Genomic DNA, 25,568 nt, shown 5'->3' on the forward strand with positions numbered 1-25,568 from the left:
ACACATTTTACCACACAACTTGTGAAAAGCTGACTTCACAGAGAAATGATGTCCACTTGGACACTAACACTAATTAATTCAATTACCTTAAAAACAACACATGAAAAAGTAAAATACAATATCCAACACACGTAAGTTTGATAAGAGAAAACCAAACCAAGGATTTATTATGTCAGTTAAGTTTTCTGTGTTTTGACTGATTGCAGTGAAGGGAATACTGTAAAAATGTACCTTTTGCATCAAAACTAGAATACCCTTTCTTCCTGGGAATGCCCAAGGATACCTCTCTTCACTCCTTCCTACTCAAAATTATTTAATTTCTATTAAATAGAAATTTTCTATTCTGGTCAAGAAGCTGATCCTCTGGAGGGGACAGACAATGCCCTGTTTGCATAGGAGAGATTAGTTTCTAATTACTATCAGTAATTAGTGCTTTCCTGCAGCTATAGCTGGAATTTCTCTGTCAGGAACCTGACCACCTCCAGCCCTGCCACACACAGAGCTCAAGAGAGAGACTCATTCCAGACAGGTGGATCCATCAGACACATCCACGTGCTCTCCAAAACCTCACAGCTTATGTTTGTTGTATGAGGGACTGGCAAATACCGTTATAAATCCTACCATCTGCAATTAAAATCCCAACACATGCCTATAGTGACAATGCCAGCCAAAAATAATCAGTGGAATTCAGTATATTCTTTTTAAATTATACAAAGTGCACTTTAACAGAGGGTAACAGATTTGTCCCACAAATCCCACAGAGGTTTTAGCACTTCACAGTGAGGTTTTCTGTGCACAAGTCATTTATCACCAGATCTCAGCCTGGACCCTGCTTCTGATTGTCCACCATCCCCCCACCCCAATTTCATGCTTGGCAAGTAAAAACAAAACCAAGTTGCTGTGGAGGGGGCATCCCAAGTTCAGCAGCTGTGTCCAACACAACAGCAATGAGCACTCGAAGCTCCCAGCACACAACAGCAGCTGAGGCAACCCTTGGGTTGGTTTATGGTAAAAGAAACCAAAACCCCTCACAACTCTTTGGTTCCAAGCAGGTCAACTCTGAGCCGCCCCCAGCGGAAACGCGCCCCTCAAAGCAATCTGCTGCTGGTTCGTTCTGCTCTGTTACTGCACACAGCACGGGGAAATGTCTATGGCTGGTAACTCCTGACCTCAGAATCCCAGGCTGGGCTGGGCTGGGAGGGACCTCAAAGCCCATCCCATCCCACCCCTGCCATGGCAGGGACACCTCCCACTGTGCCAGGCTGCTCCAAGCCCCAATGTCCAGCCTGGCCTTGGGCACTGCCAGGGATCCAGGGGCAGCCCCAGCTGCTCTGGGCACCCTGTGCCAGGGCCTGCCCACCCTCCCAGGGAAGGATTTCTTACAGAAAACTTCCACCCCGCTGATCTCCCCATTCCTCAACCCATTGCTTGTATTTTCCTTAACGTTTTTTTCTTTATTCTTCTATTCCTCTTTTCCCTGTTGTCATCCTACTAAAAGCTAAAATTACAATCCCTGATTAGAGTACAAAGACAGACCAGAAAAGGCTATTCAACGTCATCATTTAGAATTATTTCATTGCTAGATTCACATTCTTTCCTGAATCCAAATCTACCCTAATTGCATTATTAGAGGCATTAAGGAAAGGGCACCAAACAGCAGCAAGAGACAGAACAGGCTCTGCAGCTCACGGCTTTGAGACCCCAATTCTTACTTCATCTAAGAATCGGGACATAAAGGAAAATTATCAACACAGCTACTCTGCAAAGGATCTTGTGTGGAATGAAAGACAGTGGGATATTACAGAGGGAACACAGGAACTGAAAGAATGGAGTGTGGTTTGTGAGGCAGCCAGTGCAGGGAGCAGCCCACTCAGCTCCAGGGAAGTCTGAGCCTCAGACACTGGAGAAACTGTTCGGAAACCATTCGTCTGCACAAAGCATGACCCCTGTCAGGCTGCCAAAATCAGGGAGGGCACACCAGGGCTTATCACGCAGGCTGGACGGGCTCAGCCTGCTGGGATTTACAGCCATAGCTGCACAGCCTGAGCTCTGAGGGAACAGAAAATGCAGCTGTTTTCTCTACCTGTAGTTGGGATGCAGTCAGGACACCTGCTCAGCATCCACAGGCAGGTACCCCCCTCCTGCAGCTGGGAATGGGGGTGCAGAGAAATGCAAGAGTCCTCCTCCCACACTTCAGACTCTCAGGCAGGGCTCTGGGGGTGCAGTGGGGAATTTCAAAAGACAAAGGAGAATTTGGTATCAATTCACTGCTATAAACTATCACAGAATATCCTGAGCTGGAAGGGACCCACAGGGATCACCCAGTCCCACCCCTGGCCCTGCCCAGACCCCCCACCAATCCCAGCCTGGGCATCCCTGGCAGTGCTGTCCAAACGCTCCTGGAGCTCTGGCAGCCTCGGGGCCGTGCCCATTCCCTGGGGAGCCTGGGCAGTGCCCAGCAGCCTCTGGGGGAAGAACCTTTCCCTGCTCTCAGCCTGAGCCTGCCCTGGCCCAGCTCCAGCCGCTCCTCAGGTCCTAAGGAAGCTTCCTGTGTGAGAACATCACCAGGTCGTATTCAGCAATGGAAGTCACAGGTGACTACAACAAAAGGTAAAAGAAAGAAGGAAACCGTGTGGAGTAACACTCTCCAGAGTCATCAACACCCAAAATACAGTTTGGATTTTTGATTAAAGAAAATGCATCCATTTGGAGCTTGACTCCAATATATATTTAGTTAATATCGACAGCTATTGCCATCTAAGCTGTAAACAAAAAGCACTTTGGAACTGGGCAGTGGGAAGAGGTAGAAGAGGACAGAGTGTTTCTTGTTTTAAGAAGGACCACACTCTCCCACCTGAAATGCTAGCTGGTTTGCTAATAGGAATTATTTACTAAACGATACTCTCTGGTGAGCCATGGTAGTGTTTTCCCTTCATGGGGCAGAGAAAGACAGAATTCACAGAAAACGTTGTTTTCTGCAAGCAAACCCCATACTTCACCCCAAATAAAGCAGCAGCTGAATCAGAACAAAAGCTATCCACAGGGAATGTCATCCACAAACTTGTCTGCTCATCCGAGGCAGAGGCACACACAGGGACACAACCCCATCCATGGACAGGCTTCCTTTTCCCGACGCCCCGACAACATTTCCTCGTTCCACTGGTGCCCTTTTCCAAGCCGCAAGGGACGGCACTCCCAAGGGATGGCGTTCCCAGGGAATGGCATTCCCAACGGAGGGCACTCCCCAGGGATGGCATTCCCAGGGGATAGCCCTGCTCCTTCCCCTCGCTCAGGGCGCAGCGGGTGCAGGGAGCAGCGGCCGGACGCAGCGGGACCAAGGTGACTTAAGGCGCTGAAGAAACCCTGCGGCGGTACCGCCACACGTTACGGTAACAGGAGGAGGAGAAGGCAGCCGGCCACAGCAAGGGGCGCAGCATCACTCACCGCCCGCCCCGGCTACCGAAGGAAGCGAGGAGCAGAAACTGGGCCCTGGCACCGCGACACACCCGGGCACCGTGAGGGGCTGAGGCGGCGCTGCCCCCCCGCCGGCCTGGGCTGAACCGCCGCCGCTCGCAGCCCGCGCCCCCCGCTGCCCCCGTCCCGCCAGGCCGTACCTCATGTCTGTGCGGGCCCTACTCACAGCCCCGGCCGCGGCCAGGGCACCGAGGGGCCGGAGGGGCCGGAGCGGCACCCGCAGACGCCTCCGCCGGACGCGCCATCGCCACCCTCGCCCCGTCTGAGGGGAGGGGGAGGAGCCCCTCGCGGCCGCCGTACTGACGCGCGGCCAAGGCCCCCGCCTGACTGGCAGGGCGTTCCACCAATCAGAGACCGGAAAAACGGAAGAGCCCCGCCCCCTCCGGCCAATCAGGGCTCTGACAGCCCCGCTCTGACGCGCGGCCTCCGCCCGCCCCCCGCGGGACGGGCAGGGCAGATCACCAATCAGAGACCGGAACAGCGGCAGGACCCGCCTCCCCGACCAATCACGGCTCTGCCAGGCTGAGGGGGTCAGCCCTCTGGGAGCGGTGTGGGGCGGCCGCCGCTCCCTCCTCGCCGCCTGCGCGCGGGGCCTTCGTTGTGCATACGGTGTTAATTCGTGAGGTAATTGCGGGTGGCGTCCCCTCCCTCTCCCTGGCGACTTCCCAGAGGCCGCCCGGGCGCCGTAGCCTCCCTCCTCGTCTCATGGAATGAGTGACATCCGCGGGGTCCAATCGCGCTCCAGCTTTCACCATGAGTGGCGGCCATCAAGACCAATCGCAAGCTCTGTCGGGGCTGCCAGAGGCTGTGATTGGTTGCGGACCGAGGGGGCGGTGCCGGAGAGGAGAGGCGGAAGTGAAGGAGCGTCATGGCAACCACGGGCGCGTCGCGGCGTTCCGGAGTCCCGCGGAGGCGGAGCCCCTGAGCCCTTGAGGGTCGGCCCGGGCCTGTTGGAGCCTCTCGGTGCGGGGCGCGTTCTCTCGGAGCCCTTAGGAGGTTGCCCGTGGGTCGCGGAGCGAACACGGGCCCGACATGTGCGGGGTCTCGGGGTGGTCCCTCAGGGATTAGTGCTGCAATAATGGTCGCATGATTTCCTGCCTCTGCTCCGTGCTTTCATTTTTCCTTATTAACTCAGTTTTGTTGGGATTTTTTTTCCTTTCTTAAAGGTTCCTGCTTGTTGAGGACGACACGGGCCGTGTCGGGAGAGGAGACCAGAAACCCAAGCGGTGATTTTTGGTGAAGTCACACGTAAGGTTCGCTGTATTCCTGGACTCGAATTCCCTGTGTTCCCTGTATTCCCTGTGTTCCCTGTATTCCCTGTATTCCCTTTGCACTGCCCCTGTCTGAATTGTGTGGCTGGGTGGCAAAGATTCCCTGTACTGCATGGGGCACCCGTCAGTAAATCCTATGTCATTCAGTGCCTTTTCTGCTGTACGTTTATCAATACCTGAAGGGATTCTCCAGGAGAACTGGAGAGGGACTGGGGACAAGGCATGGAGGGCCAGGAGCCAGGGAATGGCTTCCCAGTGCCAGAGGGCAGGGCTGGATGGGAGATTGGGCAGGAATTGTTCCCTGGCAGGGTGGGCAGGCCCTGGCACAGGGTGCCCAGAGCAGCTGGGGCTGCCCCTGGATCCCTGGCAGTGCCCAAGGCCAGGCTGGACATTGGGGCTGGGAGCAGCCTGGCACAGTGGGAGGTGTCCCTGCCATGGCAGGGGTGGCACTGGATGGGCTTTAAGGTCCCTTCCAACCCAGCCCAGTCTGGGATTCTGTGATCCTCAGTCCTGTGTATTTTCTCTGCTATGGCCAGCTAAACTTGTTGATCTGGTTTAGAACTTCTGTATCACAAAGACTCAAATTGCCTGCAAACAATTGCTGTGTTTCTTATAGAGTGTTCCAATTTAATTTAGCAGGGCTTTAATTCCTCGTTTGCCCTACAGACACTGCAGATGTCACCGTTTGGTTGCTGTGTTTTTTCAGGTCGCTATGAAGGCCTTGTACGGTCAGCAGAATTCTCCTGGAGAGGAAATGACATTTGTGTTCCAGGAAAGAGTGAGTTCCCATCAGAACAGCTCTGTTCATCAGGAGTGGGAGAGGAGAGTTTGGCTGAATGCCACGGGGGAATTGAAGCACTGAAATCTTCTGCAGGCTTGGGAGAGGACTGGTAGGATCCTTGCACACACAGGCAGCCAAAGGAAGGGAGGGGAGGTGTATTTTTTCATCAGGCAGCACTTGCCAAGACCAGTCCTGGATTTCTCTGCAGTTTTGGTGTCCAGATTTTACAAACAAGCTTTGCAGGCATGAAAAATGAACCCTGGGTCCACATTTCCTGGCTGAATTTTCTGGTCACTGAAAAAGTAGAAATAGAGCTTGAGGAATTTATCAGCTTTGGGATTAGAACAACAGTTCTTACAGGGGTTGTTTATTTGATGCCATTTGGACTTCATTTTGCACTTGAATATTGACCTCAGTGGGTTTGTCAGGATTTGTGCCTCAGATAAAGGGGAAAAAAAGGCCTCAACAGAAAAATAATGTCATTGTCTGATGAGGTTTAGTAAAGTCTAGTGGTCAGTTTGCAATAATAATATAGTAATATAATAATAATGATGATTATAATGGTAAGTAAGGTCTAGTGACCACTTTGCAATAATACTATCATAATATAATGATGATGAGGAGGATAATAATAGCAGTAATAATAATAGTAATACAGATGTATCCAAAATAGTGTGGTAATCCTCTTTTCCTTGAAAAAACCTGCCTGTTCTGCCTACAAAACAATCTAAAAAGTGGGGAAGTGCTTTCAGGAGCTGGAGAAGCTCCCGTGGGCACATCCATTGTCTAATGTAGCAACTGTGAATCTGTCCTAGGAGAGCCTTCCTCCCACCAGAGACCACGATGTGAAAGTGCAGGTCAGAGCCTGTGCTCTGAGCTGGATGGATACAAAGGTATTTGCTCGGTGTTTTGTAGAAGCTGGGGGTGTCTGTGGTTTCCATGGCCCTTGCCTGGTGACTGGCACAAGCTGAGGCTGTGGCCTTGCTGCTGAGAACGGGCACAGGACTGCTCTGGGGCTCTTGCACATCTCTGAATAAAAAGCATCTGGAATTTGGTTCCTAATTGATGGAGACAGACCAGTTGTCAGGTGTGAGATCTCTTGCAGTAAATCCCTTTTATCTTCATCTGCACTCTAAGTCACAGGTTGGCTTGGCTGGTAGTAACTCCCTGCTTTTTAATGTGCTTTTAAATTTAAATACAGAATTCAGTGCCATGGTCTAGTATTGACTGAAGAATTTGTGTACTTTTTCCCCTTAGATAACGATTTGATAATGGCCCAAGCTTACTGTGGTGATCCAACACTGTAAGATGATAATAAACATGCAAGGGTAGAGCCTTATAGCAAGACTGATGGAAGCATTGTTTCCATTTAGCTCCTGTCAGAAATTAAACTGAAGAAGGAACTTGTGCCTGTTGGGCGAGAGATTTCGGGAGTTGTGCTGGAAGGTGAGTGAGTGTCAGTGCCCAGGGAGGGGAGGGAGCAGGGATTACAGTCAGAACAAAGAACTCCTCTTTGGGTAGGGCACCTTAGGAGCAGGAACTCTTTGCTTCCTTGACTGTTCTCCCAGTGCTGCACTGGGGCCCCTCCCCTGAGGTGGAGTGTCCAGCCTGGCTCTCAGACACACACTGGGTGTGCCTGCATGGAACTCTCTGTGGCTGAGGTGCCGAAATTTAGGGAATTCAGCACTTGGGCTTGGTATGTGTGTAATCAATAGAATTCCTTTTTTTCACTAGAAATGTGTATCTTTAGTTTTGTGAGCTAGTGATAACCAGTGCTTCCAAATGCACATCCCATTCCAGCTATAAATATTTATCTTCTTCCCTTCTTTCCTCCTTTTCACCTCTCCTTGGTGAGTTGGAAGCAAGGTGACCTTTTTCCAGCCAGATGACGAAGTGGTGGGTAAGTTAATGCTTGTTTGCCTCATCAACTGACAGTCAGTCATCTTTTTATAATGAATGACTGAGGTTAGAATAATTGGTAAGGCTAAATTAACCATATATTTTCAAAATTAAATTGCTGTCACATGAATAACTTATAAATGGAAAATTTGTTCTAAGAATGTTCTCTTAGGATTTGAAATATGGTGTTGTATTAACCAACAAATTGTGAATGAATGCCTTAGGAGAGAAGAGTTATTTCTTAGGGACATTCTTTCACACCTGTTTATATTTTGTGTGCTGAATCAAAGGATTAGAGGATGACTGAAGTTCTGAAAATAGGACAGAGTGGAGAGTGATGTGGGGAGAATGTGTGTGTGGGGATTGTGGTCCTTCTTGCATTATTCCCTCATTGTACAAGAGCTGCTCCGGGCAGCTCCTCTAGACTGGTTATTCCCTGGATAAACCCTGGAGACAGCTCCAGGTGTGCACAAGCATATTTTTAATAGGAACTGTGAAAGACTGGACACAGCAGCCAAATGTGCAAGGCAAAGCCCTTTGGTCTAAATGGAGTGTGAGATTTGTGTGGGAGAGGGAAGAAAAGAATGGTTTTCCCTGGCATGGAGGGGACATTAATCCAGGAGACAGAGCAGGTGCCAGAACCTCCTGTTCAGGAGAGTTCTGTGGCCAGTGAAGGTAAAAAGCTCGGTTATGACCAGGATGGAGGGTTTTTTTCTGCCTACCCTGCCTTTGCTTGCTCTGCCTTCCCTGGGTAGTTCGGTTTTCCTGCACGTCCTTTTTCCTATTCCTGCTTTTTAGCACTCCCACATTCCCATGTGTTCTTCCTCTGCTTCTTTCTGTGCCTTTGTTGCTGAACCACACGTTCAGGAATTGGGATGGGAGAGGGGCTGTGGGGTGGCTGCTCCGTGCCTCAGATCCATCCTCTGTGGAATGGGAACACTCAGGGTGTGGAATGAGTTCAGACATCACCAGACAAAAATGACACCTACAGCACCAAAAAGCACTTGGTGGTGTCCCCATTCTTCCTCCCTCAATCCCAAAGTGCTGTAGAAGCACCTCTGGACCCGCCTCGTCCCCACAGACACCCCGGGCGGGACCTGGCCAGGTTCTCTTACCTGTCCCAAACCTGCCAGGAGGGGACGGAACCCAGACCAAGTGGGACCAGGGAATTCCTTGGGAGAGTGCTTTGGTTGGAACGATTGCTTGTGTGAGATTTAAGTCCGTGTTCTTTTTTTTTCCCCAGGAATTTTGCCCCTGGATTCTGAGGAGTCTGGTGTCTGTGAAGTTATCCTGGTTCACGAGCATTATTTGGGTATGTAAATGATACATTTTGCTAATAATTGTTTTTACTGTATCTGTAGAATTCGGTCTAGCTTTTCTAACAGGGAGCCCTTTACCTTGGACCTCTGGGCACACTCCTTCCATTCCAACATTCCAACATACCAGCTGCCCCACCAAGTCACAGCAATTTGAACCCTCAATGCTCTCAAGGTCTTTTTCTTTGCTGTCACCATTTCACAGTTCACAATGGCCTAAACCACACAAGCAGACTTTTCCTGTCCCTTTTTTTTCCCTTTTAATTTCCCATTTTGTTGCTTCATTATTGCTGTACTTTTTCCTAATCTGTCAAAAAATTTAATGAGGAGAAATTTGCTTTTTTCCTCTCTTTGACTCATTCCAGCAACAACACTTGGGAACAGGCTAACAGATAGGATGCAACAAGCAGACTGGAACCGGAGAAAGGAATTTTCAGGGGTGAGGGTCAGGGAAAGCCTAATATTGAAACATTGTTTTCCATTATTATGACCTTCCAGTTTTCCCTTTCTGGGCACAAATTGCTTTGATGAGTGGGATACTAAATGTGGGAGTCCCTGTCTTTCTTCCAACAGTTTGTTACCTTGGGCAAGCTATTATTTTGCTCAAAATTTGCTCTTCCCAAAGAAACTGTTGCTGTCCCATCCCTGGAAGTGTCCAAGGCCAGGTTGGACAGGGCTTGGAGCAGCCTGGGACAGTGGAAGGGTGGCACTGGAGGGGCTTTGAGGTCCCATGCAACCCAAACCAATCTGGGATTCTAAAATCTACGTTCGTGTCCTGTTGTTTCTGTGACTGCTCATGAATTCCAGCTGCGTAGCTATGAGGTGGCTCCTTTAAACTTGGTCATACCAAAATGGAATCCCTACTTTCATTGTGTAAAATGTGGTAAAATATCCTCTCCATGGCTTCTTAATATATGAGAGGGAAACAGGAGTTGCTGTTGTTGAGCTGTTTGCAGGCGGAGTCTTCCTGACTCGCTGTGGCAGGTTTTGCTAAATCAGCCCTAGGGATTTCCTGGTTTTTTGTTTTTTACCATCTCTTTTGTGTGTGTGTGTGTGTGTGTTTGTCCCCCCTCAGTTCACAAGCCACAGAAGGTCTGTTGGGCGGAGGCAGCCGGGACGGTCCGGGACGGGCTCCGCGCGTACACGGCCCTGCACTACCTGTCCCAGGTGTCTCCTGGCACAAGTGTCCTCGTCCTGGATGGAGCAAGTGTGGGTAACAGCTGGGCAATAATCACAGATTCCCTCTGTGCAAATAACTCCCTTAGCACATGGCCCCTGCATTTCTCACAGTGGGACTCACCAGGGCTTCTGTGGGACTGCTGGCAGTGCCCTTCATTTCATGGATTTGCAGGAAGGGCCCTCCCACGTGAGATCCTGAGCCAGGAGTATTGTCCTGCCTGGAGTATGGGGGGTGCAGAGAGGGAGGGTGTTCCCGTGTTCCACAACAGCACAGTTTTGCCCTGAGTCCTCAGGGATGACTGCAGGAAAATGCCTTATTTTTCAGTCCTCTCCCAGCTCTGCTTTTTACCTTTTCTTGGATGGAAATAATTGGAGTTGCATCCCTGCAGTTCTTAGTGCTAATGAAGATGTGGGGCTTCCTTAGCCAAGGCTCTGTAATGTAAACATGGCTGGGGCTTTTTCCTTGGAGCTTTTCTTCCTTCAAGCTCCGAGTTCCAACTGCAGTGAAGGTGGCTGTGGTAATTAAAGTAGAATCTGAGCTATTTTGTTGACAACAAGAACCAGTTAATGACTAAAAGTTCATTCAGAGCTTCCCAGTCACTGAAAAGATTTGTTTTGGCTTCACTTAGGACAGAAGCAGATCCAGGAATATTCAATTCTTGGTTCAGCTGTGTTTTGTTGCAGGAGTAAGTTCATTTCTGGGTACTCTCCTGAGTGGCCTTTGCAATGTAATTGTTCTTAAACAACATCAAATTGTTGCTCTAAATAAATGAACTAATAAATTAGTCAATGAACCTGCTTTTCCTTTCTCAGCCGTTTGGTACCATCGCGATTCAGTTGGCTCAACACAGAGGGGCCAAAGTCATCTCCACTGCCCACAGCCTGGAGGACAAGCAGTACCTCGAGAGGCTCAGACCTACTGGGGGTGAGTTTTACCCTTCGGTGCTAAAGTTTGTCCTAAAAAATGTCTCAAAATATTTTCTTCTGTCTGGTCTAGAGACTTACTTCAGTAAAAATTAAATACAAATTGATAAATAGCCTAATTAAATAGTTTTCAGATTTGTTCTGTACTCCACAGGTATTTAATTTCTGGTTTAGCTGTACTTAATGGCATTTTTATTCTCCATTTAAGTTGTAATGACTGGCAGTACTTTCCAGTAGTGCTGAGTGCTGGCTTTTGGCCTAAGTGCTCAGGAAATCTTTTCATTTGCTGAACTGGTTGCTGTGGGCAGAGGGAAGGATTGCTGACTCACCCCTGTCCCAGTGTGTGCCCGGGCTCACACACCTGACATGCAGTACTCAGCAGGCTCAGATTACTCCTAGCAGTGCTTATGAAGCTTCAGGTACTGCATAGCTGGAGCTGGACATGCACAGGCTCTGCATTCTCCTGCTTTCTAAAGGAGCTTGGCTTCACACACAACACTTGCATTCTTCCCTGACTTCTTCCCTTTCTTCTCTTTGATACTTCAAGTTTGGTTTTTTTTCCTCTGAAAGTAACATGAGAAAATACTCTGTGTAGGAGCTACTGGCATCTTTTCTGATCAAAATTTCAATGGTGTTTTGTGGAGGAAAGTGGAATATTCCTCTCTTCAGACAGTTCTAAAATAAAGGATGGATTGTCAAGTCTGGCTGGATTGCAGCAAAAGGTTAAAACTGGTGCCTGCTATTTCCTCCTGCAAATACCAAGTGCTGCATTGTAATCCCCAGATTTCTTTTTCAGAGTATGATTTTTGTTGTCATTCACTGAAGTTTACAGAGCAGCAGCTGTAAAATGCCTTTGGGGGGAAGCCTTGTGCAGCCACATCTGTATGGTCACAGCTGCATCCACCAAAGCCCCCCTGGGCTGGGGGAAATCAGCTGCAGGAGGTGATGGTGCTGGCAATGCAGCACCTGCCAGGCTGATTTCTCCAGAGCTTGATATTAACTCTGGTTTTGCAGTTTGACAAAAAAATCCCCTATTTTTTCCTTATTTCAGCAGCCTATTTTACTGTCTCTGTGTTTGTATATTTTACTGCACCAGTAGTGGTGGCAGACATCAGAACTGGAGGATTTTTGGGAATGCTGTTGCTATGCAGAGCCTTGTTGCACCAGCTGTTACAGGGCCAAAGAGGAAATATGAAAGACCTAAAACTTCCTTTTGTAATATTTTATGGGTATATTTTGCTAATTATATGAAAAAATCATGAGCTAAGAAAGGACTTGGCAATTTCATTCTCACTTTTTACAGCATTTTAAAGTTCTTTGAATGTTAATATCAGATAGATCCTAAGTAACCCAAGCTCTAAGTGGCTTCTTGTGTCTGTGGGTAGAGAATATTTAGTTTTGTGCTGTTCAGTGGGTTTTTGGTTAGTTTTTGGCAAAGTTTTCAGTGAGCAGCAGTTTGTGTTATCATCGTTGAGCATACCAAGCTGCTTCCTGGAATGGCTGAGAGGGAAAAAATGATAACTGCAACTTTATTTCAAATAAAGAAATTTGCTGAACCTGGGTACAGCATTAAAGAGAGAAACAGTTTGAGTGCAAAAGCAAAAAGCTTTTAAAAGTGTTCAGGCTTTTTGGTTTGTTTGTTAATCAGTGTGATTCCAGTGCCTGAAGTAGAAGTTCCTGGTAATGTTCAGGACCAACAGGATGGGGCTTTTTTTGTCTTCAGTAATCTCTGGAGTAAAAATTATAATAGAAGGAAGGAGGGGATTTTAACAAATTTTGACATTTTAATGTCTGTGTTTCAGGCTGGAGACAGAATATTCCTTAAGTAATGAGATGAGTTTTTGTTAGAGAACACAAGGAAAAGTATCTTTACGTACACAGATATTTCCTCTGCTCCCAAGGGCACCTCCTGCTATTTTTTTAGTTTGGTTTGTGAGATTTTTTTTCTGTGCCACCAGCACTGAGCTGTCAGGGGATGCCTCTGCTAAGAACCCACCAGTGATGTCCTGGCTCTCCTGAACACAGTCCTTAAACCCCCAGCACATCCTCTGGGTGACAGGGCTTAAATTTTGCAGCTGAACTTCCTGGGGGAGAGCAAACTCTGGGAACAGGCTGTGGAATCCTGGTGTTTCTGTGCCTCCCAAACAGTGGAGGAGGAGAGAGACTGAAGTTTTGCCAGTCAGAAAAATGTTGCTTTGGAAATTGTGCAAGTCACAGCAGAAGAAACTGAACTAATTTACAGATGTCCTGTGAGAAATATATAAATGACAAAGGATTATGGAAAATTATATTACAATTTATTGCTTGGCCTTTTCCACAGTGGTGAGAACTTTTTTCAGCATTTTTTAGGAAGGAAGTTGACCAGGATTTTGATAAGTACTGTTTGAATTATTGTTCTGAGTTAAGGACATTTTTGCTAAACAGAAAGGAGAAAATAGTCACACTTATGGAACTCTGGCCTTTCTTTTTGACAGTCAGGCTTTGGGCCTCTGAAACCAGAGTTATTTTCAAAAGGTGAAATTATTTGCAGAAATAATACCATGTCAAATTGCCCCATTAAAGAAAATCTTTTAACCTCCTCACTGAAGAAAACTAAGAAAAGTATATTATGGGAGTTTATTTGCATATGGGGAATGTGACTATCGTTAATTAATTAATTATTATCCTATCTTCAGTAAATTTTGACCGTGTGTTGTCTCTAGTGAAATCATTTGACTTCAGTAAAAAAAGAGAGGGAATGACTTAGGATTTTAATGCATCCTATGATTTAATTGGGGATTTGAAGTGACAAAAAGAACTAAACCCAAGGTATTAACTGATGATTTGTTAATATCCTTAATGACCAGCTCCTTGCCTTTATTCTTCCCTCCTTCCTTCCCTCCTTCCTTCCTTCCCTGCTGCTGGGATCACATTCCAGAAGGAGGCCGGCAGCCTTTGGTGGGTAAGTACAGATCAGAGCTGAGGCCAGGAGCCTCTGGAAATGGGCCTCCAAATTTCTTTGATGTTCTTTCAGTTCTCATTTTGCTGTGAAGTTTTTGGCCTGTTTAGTTTCTAAATGTTTGTTCTTCCTCATAATGATGAAACAAAACCAGTAGCTGCTCCTTCTCTGCCCTTGTGTTATTGTTATTATATTAAAAATGGCTTTTGCCTGAAAGAGAGCAGGGCTGGATGGGAGATTGGGCAGGAATTGTTCCCTGGCAGGGTGGGCAGGCCCTGGCACAGGGTGCCCAGAGCAGCTGGGGCTGCCCCTGGATCCCTGGCAGTGCCCAAGGCCAGGCTGGACATTGGGGCTTGGAGCAGCCTGGGACAGTGGAAGGTGTCCCTGCCCATGGCAGGGGTGGCACTGGATGGGCTTTGAGGTCCCTCCAACCCAAACCATTCCAGGATTCTCTCATTCCTGATTCGGTGGTTCATCTTTATAACCAACCATAAATAGGGCATCATAGATACAGGACAGCAAAATGTGTTGGTGGCTTTCAGTTCAGCAATATTTCAAGAGCAGATGTAAATCCCTTCACCTAAACATTTAATGAATGACCCAGAGAGCCAGGACTTGGTAGTTTTGGACAAGAATAGTAAAGAATGAACTTAGAGAAGAATTTTTAATCTTAGAGTGCCACATTTTATCCTTTTGGGCCAACAGACTCATGAGTTGAACTTCTGCATTTATATTGTTTGGTGTTGATTTTGCACTGGGTTGAAAATGGAAAAAAAAAAAGGTGTGCCAGGGGTTTTTTGGGTGTGGCTGCAAACCCATTTGTGGCACCTGCACAGACCAGAAACGGCGTGTGCTGCTTGGAATGCGAGCTCTCATTTTTGAGCATCTAAACTCCATTGTCATGGATCTAAAGTTGGCTTTTTTGGAGTTAACGCCGTGTCCTGCTCCGGCAGCCCGAGTGATCGACGTGTCCCATGGGAAGATTGACGTGGCCGAGAGCTGCCTGGAGGAGACGGGCGGGCTGGGCGTGGACATCGTCCTGGATGCCGGAGGTACTCCCGGGGGAGTGCCTGCTTCCCTGGGCGTTTCTGTGCGTTGTTCCACAGAGCTCCTCTATCACCCACTAGTGGAAACATCTCTTAGGCAGCCGCTAAACGGGGCTGAAACATTCCTCTGTCTAAAATTAAAAAATGGGTTCAAAGAGTGGAGCTGTGACATCAATGTTTACACTGCCTTGTTTGAATACAGAAATTAACCCTAATTAACAGCACTGTCAACCTGTATTGGCAACCAACTCTAACAGGTGAAAACTGAAGTTACTATTCAGAGTAATATAAATTAAATATATGTAAATAAAATATTACATATTATTATACTGCATATTATATATTTATTGCTATTGTTATATATTCTATATATAACATTGCTGATAGGTATTTATATATAATAGTATGTAAATATATGGTAGTATATAGCTAAATAGTATGTAAATATATAGTAGTATATAGCTATATCATTTATATATTTTAATTATATATTATTTTATATTATATGTACTATTCTTTTGTATATATAACACTATATATAGTATATATAACACTATTTTATAGTGTGTTATATATTGTATTTTATATATTATACATTATGTTATATATACTATGTATTATGTTTTATACATTTTGTGTATTATATATATTTTATACATTTTATGTATTATATATACTGTATTATGTATAATATATATACTAATATGTTACATACTATATAAAATAAGTTATATTGCTAGTCTATGTTATTGCTATTTATATTATATATATAAACAAAATATTCCTCTGAATAGTAACTTCAGAGCTATTATAAAATATTACTCTGAATAAAGTATATAAAATATTCAGGGTATAAATAAAATAATAAATTCAGAGTTTTCAATGATTTTTAATTGAAACAACCAAAGAACTTAGATTTCCACTGAAGTGTGTGGAAATAAATACACGTTGAATTTTCTACATTTTCTTCTGAGCTCAAATGAATTTATTCTCGCTCCCCAGTGAGGTTATACAGTGCTGAAGATGAACCAACTTCCAAATCCCAGCTGCTCCCTCACAAACATGACATCATCACTCTGCTTGGGGTTGGGGGACACTGGATAACGATGGAAAAGAACCTGCAGGTAAAGATGCCGTGTCAGGGAGTGATTTGTCCCACAGAATCTAGAGATACAGACACATAAAACTCTCCTTTCAACCCATCAGTGTTACAAGTTTCCTCACTTTTAAGAGTGGGCAAAGGGTGGGTTTTTGTTTGGTTTAACCATCTCTATTAAATAACCATTTAACCTTTATTTTTTCACAGGAAAATGGAACTAAATAGCATTTTTCTTTTTTCTTCAATTTGCTTCAGCTGGATCCTCCAGACAGCCATTCATTGTTCCTTAAGGGAGCCACAGTGTCCTTCCTGAATGATGAGATCTGGAACTTGTCCAATGTGCAGCAGGGGAAATATCTCGATATCCTTTGGTGGTCCTGTGGAATTCTCACTGCTCATAGGAGTGAAAACACAGCTGGGAAATCCCACTGAGAGGTTCTCTGCTGCCCAGTGTTGCAACTCAGCTGAAAGGTGGAGCTAAAGAATAAGAGACACTCAGGTTTTAAGGTATTTTCTGCATTCCTTTTAAATATATCATGGAATCCCAGACTGGGTGGGAAGGACCCTAAAGTTCATCCCACCCCACCCCCTGCCATGGGCAGGAACACCTTCCACTATCCAGGTTACTCCAAGCCCCATCCAACCTGGCCTTGAAAATGTCTCTACAAGCTTCATTAAAAGTAGTGCTGCAAAACATCCATTCTGGGGAAAAAAATGCACTATTTTGGTTCAGTATTGAACCAATTAATTGAAGATTTCATTCTCTAAGTTTTTATTTTATGCAAGTGACATTTTGGATTTTGTTGTTGTTGTGCTTTTGGGCATTAGACACATCACCTGTAACCTTAATGCACTCGTGTTCACTGCAAAAGTGGAAGTGTTTTGGCTTCCTAACCTTTCCTTTATTTGCAATGTACAGAGATGTTATGTACATAAAATGTACTGATTTGTTTTGTTCCTAAAATTTACGGAGGGAAAATGTGGATTGGGAAAAGGAAAAGGAATGTCTCCTACGTTTGGGCTGATGTAGCTGCACTGAGCTCCCCGGGCAGGACTTTTTCAGCCCTGGAAGGTTTGGGTGCTTTTGGCTTTAGGGACTTGTGTATCTTGTGAAATTCTGGAGCATCTGGCATTACTGTCATCTGAAGAAATCACAAATTGATCACTTTTTAAAAGAACTTGAGCTTCAAATATCAACCTGATTGCCCTTAAAATGAAGGATGAACCTTATTGTTTGAGTTTCATACAAAGACTGAATACAGCCCTGTGTGTTGTGCTGTCTTGGCTGTTGGTCATTAACTCGCAGACCCCTCACATGGCAGTGGTGCTCCAAGAACTTCCAGCCTCTGCTGTGTTCTCAGCTCCATTTTGGCTTTTTATCAGGTGCCTGTATGAATAGGCACAACAGCTACCTGGTCCCAAAATCTGTTCTCTTCATTTTGCACAGATTATTGATTTGCCATTTTGCCACTGATTATTGATTGATTGATTGATGTTGTACTAGTGCAGGCTGCACTTGTATTTCATATTGAAATACTGAGTATTTGCATATTGAAATATTCCATATTTAATTTCTGCATCCTGTTTCAGGAAAGGAGGTTTCTGATATAGAAACAAGTGCAAAAATCTGATCTAAAGCCTGGAATTGAGGTTCATTTTCATTTTGCCTTGATCCTGCTGGGTTTGTATCAGTACAGGGCTCTGACCAGCAAATGTGATTGTAAAGAGATTTCTCTCCAGCTCTGTTGCTGTTCCTTAACAGTCCTCTTGGATACCCATCCTAGAAGATATCATGGAGAAATTATCAAGTAGCGTTTTCAGGTGAGAGATGTGGAGTTTTTTGTGGGTTTTTTAATTCAGCATTAGCATTGGAAAACTCTTGCCAGCACTAACACTCCTAAGCAGAGCTTCAGGAGATAGGAGGACTCCCATAATAAGGTAGGAATGGAAGATCCCTTCCCTTAAAGCCAGGATAACAATGGCTGTTGAGCAGAACCCTCCCCACCACCCCTTTTTTCCCCCTGCAAGAAGGGTATCTTTTAATTCACTCGTGGCTGCTGTTAGCTTTGGGGCTTTTCCCTTCTTCTGTGCTTTGGAGCAAAGCCATAAAACTGTTACTTTGTTGGAGGAGGGAGGTTGACACGGTGGAAGTAAAATCTGTCCTGTGACATTTCTGTTGTTCTGAGTGTGCTCACCAGCACTTTTTACTGTTTCATTTTAGGCCTCAGCTGGATGAACCGATCCCATTGTACGAAGCCAAAGTTTCTATGGAAATAGTTCAGAAGAATCAAGCAAGAAAGAGACAAGTCATCCAGTTCTGACACACAACTTCTGATTTCTCAGCCTGGGGAAGATAAAGAAATGTAATGTATTTGTGGAGTAAATCAGTGTACACTTGCAGGCAGTTCTGTAAACAGAATTTAAACATCCTTTGTACCTCAGCACAAATGGTCTCTGAAGCTTCCATGACTTCAGGGGTTTTTTAATTCCCTTGAGCAGAATGTTCCCATCAGCAGCTTCTAAAGAAGGAGCCTTGAAATAAAAATCTTGTCTGCCCTGCCCCAGTTACAAATGTCAGAAACATCTACAGGCAAACTCAGTCGCTGTTGGTTTACCCTAAGAAATTAAAGAGGGAAAAAAAGATGGTTTTATTAGTCTTTTTTTCTCCAACCCCTGCCAGTAGTTACCTTTATAGTTACCTTTTGCTTTTGAGTGCACTGAGACCAAATGCTACACTTAAAGACCTTAATCCACATTTTAAATGGTTATTCAAGCAAAGGACAGGCAAAACTATCCAGGCTGGCAAGGATGCCAGAAGGGAAGGATGTGGTAATGACAGCAGGAGTTTCCTCCAGCTCTTTGCCTTCCTTTCAGCACTAAGGCAGGAAACCTGGTAAATCCAGAGTCCCCAGGCTGGTGGAATTGTGTGAGTCAGATGTTTGAGGCACTTAATGTAGCTCGTTACCTTTGGTATCTCCCTGTGCTGTGCACTTTCACTTCCCTTCTTTTAACCTCAGCACAGCCCAGGTCTGTCTCTCCAGCATTATCCATGATTGTGGCCTGTCTGCAAGTCAGCAGTGGGGAATGAACTGCATTTTTCTTTCCTCAAAGCACGTGCCTTCCTACATGCTCTGATTTGAGAGCAAAAATACTTTTTTATCTTTCAGCTATGTTGCTCATTTTCACCGTGGATGGCTCAAACCATGGACATGGGCACGTCAAAGCAGTGTCGGGAGTGGGAAAATTTGAGACAAAATAGATTATCCAGAACCACACTTGATCTGTCTCCTCTCACTCACCAGACCTGGAGGAGGTGCTGGATAAATGATGCACGGCAAGCTGATGAAATCAGGAGTGACTCTGGTTTTATCCTTGCGTGCTGCAGTGCAGGCTCGGAAAGGAGAGGTGCTTTGTGCCCGTGTGCACACACGGTCCGGAGCGCGTGAATCGGCCGGGAGCCCCGCACGGGTTCGGAAGCCTTGTACCCAGCTGTGGAGTTTTTCCCTGATGTTGCTCAGTTTTGCTTCAATGTTTCCAAAGTAAAGATCACAGGAAACAAATGTAAAAGTTTAAAAAGACAAGACCAACAAGTGACAAAACTGTGTAAGTATTTTATAGCATCATTTTTCTTTTACTAAATCTTTTGTCAGTAGAGATGTTGCTCTGAACTACCTCTCTATGACTTTTGACCCACATGTATTTCTAATTATAACTTCCTAGTATTTGTTATGCTTTTGAACCCCACGTACAACAGAGGAGTGCCATCGATAGTAGTTTTCTCTCCCAAACAGGCTAAAGCACTCGTTTCTTTCTGCCGAAGAGGCGGAACCGCGTGTGTTTCGTGTGCCATCGCACAGCCCGGCGCCGGTATCTGCACAGGGCCTTTAGGGCCTGGGGCAGCCGTGTGGCGATGCTGCCGCAGCCGAGCCCAGCCCTTGGGGCCGCTGTCCGTGTGCATTTGGAAGCGCACGGACACAATTCCCAGCCCCGTCCGGCTTTGTGCTTCATGTTCCTGTTGCCTGTGCGGGCGGAGCGGGGCCGGCGGGAGCCGCGCTCCCCTCAGAGCCCCTGAGCGCGGCAGCAATGGCGGCGCCGCTCCCTCAGCACCGCCCCGGGGCGGAGCGGGCGCGTTTTGGCGCCAAGGCGAGCCCGCAGCTCTGTCCCGGCTCTGCTCGGCCATGGCCGCCCCCGCCGAGCCCGGGCCCGAGCCCGGCTTCAAGAAGCCGCCGGCGCTGCTGCGGCTGAAGCGCAAACGCCCCGGGCGGAGGAGCGACCCCGCCGCCACCGTCGAAGCCGCCGCTGCCCCGGCCCCGCGGGGCCCCTCTGCGGCCGCCCGCCGCCGCAACCCCTTCTCCAGCCTGGACAACGCTCCGCAGCGGGCGGCGGCCGCCCCTCAGTCTCCGGCAGCGGCCCCGGCGGGCGGGGATCCATCGGCAGCGCCCTTCTGGCAGGTGGGACCGAGCCCCGGCACCGGGGTCCTCAGCTCTCAGCCCTCAGTCATCACCCTAAGCCCTCAGCCACCACATTTCGGCCCTCAGACATCGCCGTCACCCTCAGCTCTCAGCCCTCAGACATCGCCCGAAGCCCCTTGGAAACCCAGCCCGGGGCTCGCCCCCGCCTCCTCCAAGGCCCTGCTGGGCTCGAGCTGCTGCTCAGCGCTGGGTGCGGACCTTGTGCTCGCCTGAGCGGGGTTTGTTTGCAGCCCGGGCTGCTGAGGATCGCTCGTGAAATGTCACTGCAAGGGTAGTTTTTTAAATGATCAGCCCTGTGCTTCCTTTGTGCTGTGCCTTATGCTGCTCTTTAATTCAGTTTTTAGAGCCAGCCTGTGAAGAGAAGCCCTCCAGGAGAGTGGAGCCTGCTGAAAGTTCCGACACACTCGCCCTAAGCAAGGTATGAAACAGCGCATACTGCTGAAAAGATTTCAGCTGTTCTCAGGGCTGAAACTGTTTAACTTGGTATTTGGTGGGCCATCTCTGTATAAAAGAATGTACTAAAACGTCAGTATTCAAGGAAATTTCTTACACTGATGTTTCCTGTGCTGGTGACAGCCTTTTAAACCCAGCCTCCTGCCTGACCTCACTGCTATTGTAGTTCCGTGGACAGAGCTTATTGTATTTAAGTTTTATTAACATGTTGACTATAATTTTACTGTTTCTTAGTTTTATATGTAGTTGAGATGAGGATGTTCTTCACCTGATAGACCTCCTGAAGTCTGTTTTTAAGCTACAGAAATGGAGCACTTCATCAGGCACGTAAGAAAGAGAGAATTCCTGAAAACCAGCCCTTGAAATTGAAACAGAGTTTCAATAGACATTGTCTAATGTTGTTCTAGGTACAGAAACTGAAGTTCAAACTAAATTAGAAGGATAGAAAAAAGAGAACAAACTGTCCTGGAGGTGCCCAGGGCTTTTTTCAGCATATTACGTTACAGTCACCAGGAGAGGGTGAAATGAAATAACCATTTTGGCATGGAAATTCTTGTCTTCATAAACATCAGGCTTAGGGCTTTTTTGTTTTAATCATCTATCCTTTTATTTGTTCCTAGTTTGTATTGTTGGAAGGACTAGTGAGTGAAAACCCTCTCATGTGGTTTTATAGGCAATAGAATGGAATATTTCTATTAGAATGTGGTACTGAGTGAAATAATCAAAATAATAAACTGTGCCTGTGGTTCAGCCTGTGAACAGGTTTAATTTTCTGCGAGTTAACTGATGCTATTTCTGTTTGGCCAGGACCTTCATTCACCTCTTGCTGTACCCAAAGTTCCCTCCTCGCCAAGGCAGGAATTCCCTGCAGACTGGAGTATTAAAACACGGGTTCTCTTCATGTCCTCCCAACCCTTCACCTGGGCAGAACATCTGAAAGCGCAGGAGGAGGCGCAGGGATTTGCTCAGCACTGCAGAGCTACAGAAACCACCTTGCCCCAGAGCGTGCAGGTGAGAGCTGGGCGGGTGGCTGGAGCCACAGCTTTGTTTCTGGCAGCTCTGCTGTCCCCCTCAGACACTCTTGGATCCCCAGGAGCCCCAGCTGTGCACGGAGCTGCGCTGTGCCTTCCAGCAGAGCCTCGTGTACTGGCTGCACCCCTCGCTGCCCTGGCTGCCGCTGTTCCCCCGCATCGGGGCAGACAGGAAAATCGCCGGAAAGGCCTGTCCTTGGGCACAGGATGAGGCCCTGCAGCAAGTGCTCATGAGTGACTGGTAAGTGCAATCCAGCTACTGATGGATTGGGTGAGAGTAAGACGAGGAGATTTTAATTAATCAGAGAATCACAGGGTGGTTTGGGTTGGAAGGGACCTTAAAGATCATCGCATTCCAACCCCTGCCATGGCAGGGACACCTTCTGCTATCCCGGGCTGCTCCCAGCCCCAGTGTCCAACCTGGCCTTGGGCACTGCCAGGGATCCAGGGGCAGCCCCAGCTGCTCTGGGCACCCTGTGCCAGGGCCTGCCCACCCTCCCAGGGAACAATTCCTGCCCAATCTCCCATCCAGCCCTGCCCTCTGGCACTGGGAAGCCACTCCCTGGCTCCTGGCCCTCCAGCCCTTGTCCGAGTTCCCTGTCCAATACATCAGTAGGAGAGAATTGCCTGCTGTGACAGCGCTGTTTATTCCCATTGCCAGGTCTGTGAGCTTCACCTCTCTGTACAACCTGCTCAGGGCCAGGCTGTGTCCCTATTTCTACGTGTGCTCGCCGCAGTTCTCGGTGCTGTTCCGCGCCGCGGGGCTGGCGGGCAGCAGCGTCCCCACGGCCGCCATCGCCCCCACCACGCGCGGCCTCAGGGAGGCCATGAGGAGCGAGGGTAAGAGCAGCTGGGGCGGCGTCACCGATACAGGGGCTGGGACAGAACCTTCACTGCTCCCTTTCCTCTGCCCCAGGCATAGAGTTCTCCTTACCTTTGCTTGAGGAAAGTAGAACCAGGAAACAGAAAAACTCTGAGGAGAGTTTGGGAACAGAAACCGCTGATGGCCTCGGAGGGGGCAGCAGTGTGGAGGATGCAGGGTAAGTACCAATCGTGTGCAGTGCTGGAATTCAAGGGCATCTCCAGGCTCCTGCACAGTCCATTTGGAAAACCTTCCTCAGAGGCGCTGCCCTCCTAACACTGATCCTGTGTCTCCAGTGAACCAGCTCCCAGTGATGATGATGATGATGGAAGTTTCTCTTGGCTTGAGGAGATGGGAGTCCAAGACGAGGTGAAGAAACCAGATACTATTTCTATCCAACTGTATCCTTCCTTTGATCTTCCAGATGTGTGACAGTGGGAAGCCCTGCAGCTGTTACAGTGCTGTGGTACACATTTAAGTTCTCTAGAAGTTTTTGAGAACTGTTTTCCAAATATGAATCCTCACATTCCTACATGTTATGAGGTACTGCACATTTTTTTTAGTAACTCTGCAGGTTATTTCTAGGAATTGAAGCCAGGATTAAGATGCTGCTTAATATTTGAAGAACAGATCTGGATGAGTGCAAAGCTTGGTGGGGTTTGGTTTTGGGGTTTTTGGTCAGACGGGGCATGGGGGGTTCACTGCTCCAGCTTTTTGGCACATGGATGCTTTCCACTGGCCCGTGGTTTTCCCTCGACTCTGCTCCCAAGTCGCAAGGAGAAGCACGAGGTGCAGGTGGATCACAGACCCGAGTCACTGGTGCTGGTGAGAGGCAGCAACACCTTCACGCTGCTGAACTTCCTGATCAGCTGCCGCAGCCTGGTGGCCGTGGCGGGGCCGCAGGCGGGGCTGCCCCCGACGCTGCTGTCCCCGGTGGCCTTCCGGGGCGGGACCATGCAGACGCTGAAGGTAAGGGACACATCTGGCTCTGGGAAGGGGAAGGAAGTGGTTTCCTCACCCACGGGATCAGACCCTGGCTTGGTGGCATTTCCCTCAGGCACCGCAGCGGAATTTTTGTGGCTAAAGCCTGAGTCAGCATTTTGTCTGCAGCACAGCCTGTTCCTAAATCCTTACAACACATCCCCCTGCTAAACTGACATCCCAGCGTTCCCTTTCCTCACCTCCCGAGAGAGAGGAGGCTGGGCAGAACTGCCCAGAGGGAAAATGGTTGTTAAGGTTCTCCCCAGATCTTGTGGGGTCTCAGACTATCCCAGCCCCTTGCACCAAGGAGCCCCTGAGCCACAGCTCACCAGCTGTTCCTGCAAGGAATGGTTTGGATTGGGAGGGACCTTAAGGATCATCCTAGTCCCACCTCCTGCCATGGACAGGAGCACTTTCCACTGTCCCAGGTTGTTCCAAGCTTCATCCAGCCTGGCCTTGGGCACTGCCAAGGGATCCAGGGGCAGCCCCAGCTGCTCTGAGCACCTTGTGCCAGGGCCTGCCCACCCTCCCAGCCAAGAATTCCTTCCCTATATCTAACCCAAATTTCTTCCCAGTAGGAGCAGGATGAGCTACTTGTTTCACCAGAGAAGTTCATCCTGTTCTTTTGCACTTCCCTGCACCATCCCTGCAGCATTCCTGCAGTCCAGGGGGTACATTTTAGGAGTTGTTACAAGGACGGTAAAACCTCATGCATTGCACAGTTGACAATATTGAGAAGTGTTTCTATTTTCAGTGGGCCTGTGGCACTGCAGTGTCTCAGCTGGTGAGAACTCGTCCTTGCTGTGGTGAGTCCAGCACTAATCGCTGTTCTGCCCTCAGGCTCGGAGCATCAGCGGCCGTGCCCGGGTGCAGGGGGGCTTTGAGGACGTGTTCAGCCTGGAGGTGCTGGGGCCCATCCTGCCGCACGCCCTGCACGCCCTGACGCTGCTGCTGGGCCCGGCGCAGCGCGGGGCCTTCCGCGCCCTGCTCAGCCCCCACGAGCCCAGCGCCGCCTTCAACACCCGCGCGGCCCCGCCGCAGGTGAGGACACACCGCGGCCCCGCCCGGGAGGGAGCGGGGAGCGCAAACCGGGGCGTTCCCTTCGCGCAGGGCTTGGCACCTGAATGCCCGGGATCACCACCTGCAGCCCCTGGGGCTTGTCCTTCCTCAGCAGCGGGGTAATGGGAAACGGGGAGCTGCCCAGCGGGATCCCAGTGACTGCTGGAACTACAGGCACCCTACAGAAACACTCATTCCGTGTGTGTCCCCTTCACAGGAAGCTGTGCACCAGGATCTCCCTGCCTGCGGGCTGCATCCCAAGACTTTGGAGCAGCTGAGCCAGTGTCCAACTCTGGGAAAATCATCCATCCGCTTGCTGGAAATGAAGGATTATGCCTACACCTGGAAGGCCTAGGAATGCTGGTCCATGGAGCACGATGGTCCCCCCTGGGTGCAGGTGCTGAGCTCCGGGCAGAGCGGGAGGGACACGAGGGATTCACATGTCCCAGGGAACTGCTGCACATGAACACTTCCAAGGGCTTTGAAGGAAAGGAGGGGAAAGGCCTTGGACATCTCCTTTTTTATTGAAGAAAGTATTTTTTTAATAAAACTTGGTTTTATTGGTCTGGTTTGCCCCTGGCAGGTCGGTGTTCCCCATGCACACACACACCTTCTGTTCCAAGGGTGGAATTTCTGCTCCTGCTTGGGGCAGGAACTCATAACCCGTTTGGAACTAGAACCTTCCCCAGGGCAGGGGATGGGAGCAGATGAGCTTTAACAAAAGGAACAAAACAAGTGCAGGGGGTTGTACATTCCCAAATTCGATTGTGTCCAGCTGTGAAT

General features: G+C 48.2%; 3 protein-coding genes across 9 annotated transcripts in view; 2 read left to right on the forward strand and 1 right to left on the reverse strand.

Annotated features, from left to right (window-relative positions):
* ITSN1 (intersectin 1) overlaps positions 1-3,767 on the reverse strand; it is a 97,755-nt gene extending 93,988 nt beyond the window's left edge. Inside the window, exon 1 of the mRNA XM_039555797.1 lies at positions 3,615-3,767. The gene's annotated coding sequence lies outside the window, so the exon portion shown is untranslated. The remainder of the gene's footprint in view (positions 1-3,614) is intronic.
* A 231-nt stretch (positions 3,768-3,998) lies between these two features.
* CRYZL1 (crystallin zeta like 1) lies at positions 3,999-19,463 on the forward strand. Of its 7 annotated transcripts, none has more exons than XM_039553885.1 (16): positions 3,999-4,098; positions 4,641-4,727; positions 5,452-5,523; positions 6,342-6,419; positions 6,900-6,972; positions 7,382-7,426; positions 8,669-8,737; positions 9,817-9,950; positions 10,734-10,845; positions 13,762-13,785; positions 14,736-14,834; positions 15,831-15,952; positions 16,183-16,288; positions 17,703-17,748; positions 18,149-18,290; positions 19,095-19,463. In XM_039553885.1, the coding sequence occupies exons 3-15, from the start codon at positions 5,458-5,460 to the stop codon at positions 18,246-18,248; spliced, it is 1,074 nt and encodes a 357-aa protein (XP_039409819.1). In that variant the 5' UTR covers positions 3,999-4,098; positions 4,641-4,727; positions 5,452-5,457; the 3' UTR covers positions 18,249-18,290; positions 19,095-19,463. The 7 variants fall into 7 exon arrangements, with proteins under 7 accessions (XP_039409819.1, XP_039409828.1, XP_039409812.1 ...); XM_039553894.1 differs by lacking the exon at positions 3,999-4,098 and adding an exon at positions 4,327-4,477; XM_039553878.1 differs by lacking the exon at positions 3,999-4,098 and adding an exon at positions 4,327-4,437.
* Positions 19,464-19,538: 75 nt separating this feature from the next.
* Positions 19,539-25,354, forward strand: DONSON (DNA replication fork stabilization factor DONSON). Its single transcript, XM_039553868.1, has 10 exons — positions 19,539-20,378; positions 20,737-20,817; positions 21,660-21,863; positions 21,946-22,124; positions 22,545-22,723; positions 22,800-22,923; positions 23,042-23,146; positions 23,516-23,714; positions 24,567-24,767; positions 25,003-25,354. Exons 1-10 carry the CDS (start codon positions 19,656-19,658, stop codon positions 25,138-25,140), a joined length of 2,133 nt encoding a protein of 710 aa, XP_039409802.1. The 5' UTR covers positions 19,539-19,655; the 3' UTR covers positions 25,141-25,354.
* Positions 25,355-25,568: the final 214 nt, after the last annotated feature.

The sequence above is a fragment of the Corvus cornix genome, chromosome 1 (genome assembly GCF_000738735.6).
Source record: "Corvus cornix cornix isolate S_Up_H32 chromosome 1, ASM73873v5, whole genome shotgun sequence".
Classification (NCBI taxonomy): Eukaryota; Metazoa; Chordata; class Aves; order Passeriformes; family Corvidae; genus Corvus; species Corvus cornix.

What these genes read in the sequence shown, in the direction of transcription:
- CRYZL1 (XM_039553885.1), top strand. Translation starts at nt 5,458, where the DNA reads ATGAAGGCCTTGTACGGTCAGCAGAATTCTCCTGGAGAGGAAATGACA. An exon ending in AGGCCGGCAGCCTTTGGTGG is followed by an intron (nt 13,786 to 14,735) that starts GTAAGTACAGAT and finishes CTGCTCCGGCAG; the next exon opens with CCCGAGTGATCGACGTGTCC. An exon ending in GCAGCAGGGGAAATATCTCG is followed by an intron (nt 16,289 to 17,702) that starts ATATCCTTTGGT and finishes CCTCTTGGATAC; the next exon opens with CCATCCTAGAAGATATCATG.
- DONSON (XM_039553868.1), top strand. Translation starts at nt 19,656, where the DNA reads ATGCTTTTGAACCCCACGTACAACAGAGGAGTGCCATCGATAGTAGTT. An exon ending in CCTTGCCCCAGAGCGTGCAG is followed by an intron (nt 21,864 to 21,945) that starts GTGAGAGCTGGG and finishes TTGGATCCCCAG; the next exon opens with GAGCCCCAGCTGTGCACGGA. An exon ending in GGAGGCCATGAGGAGCGAGG is followed by an intron (nt 22,724 to 22,799) that starts GTAAGAGCAGCT and finishes CCTCTGCCCCAG; the next exon opens with GCATAGAGTTCTCCTTACCT.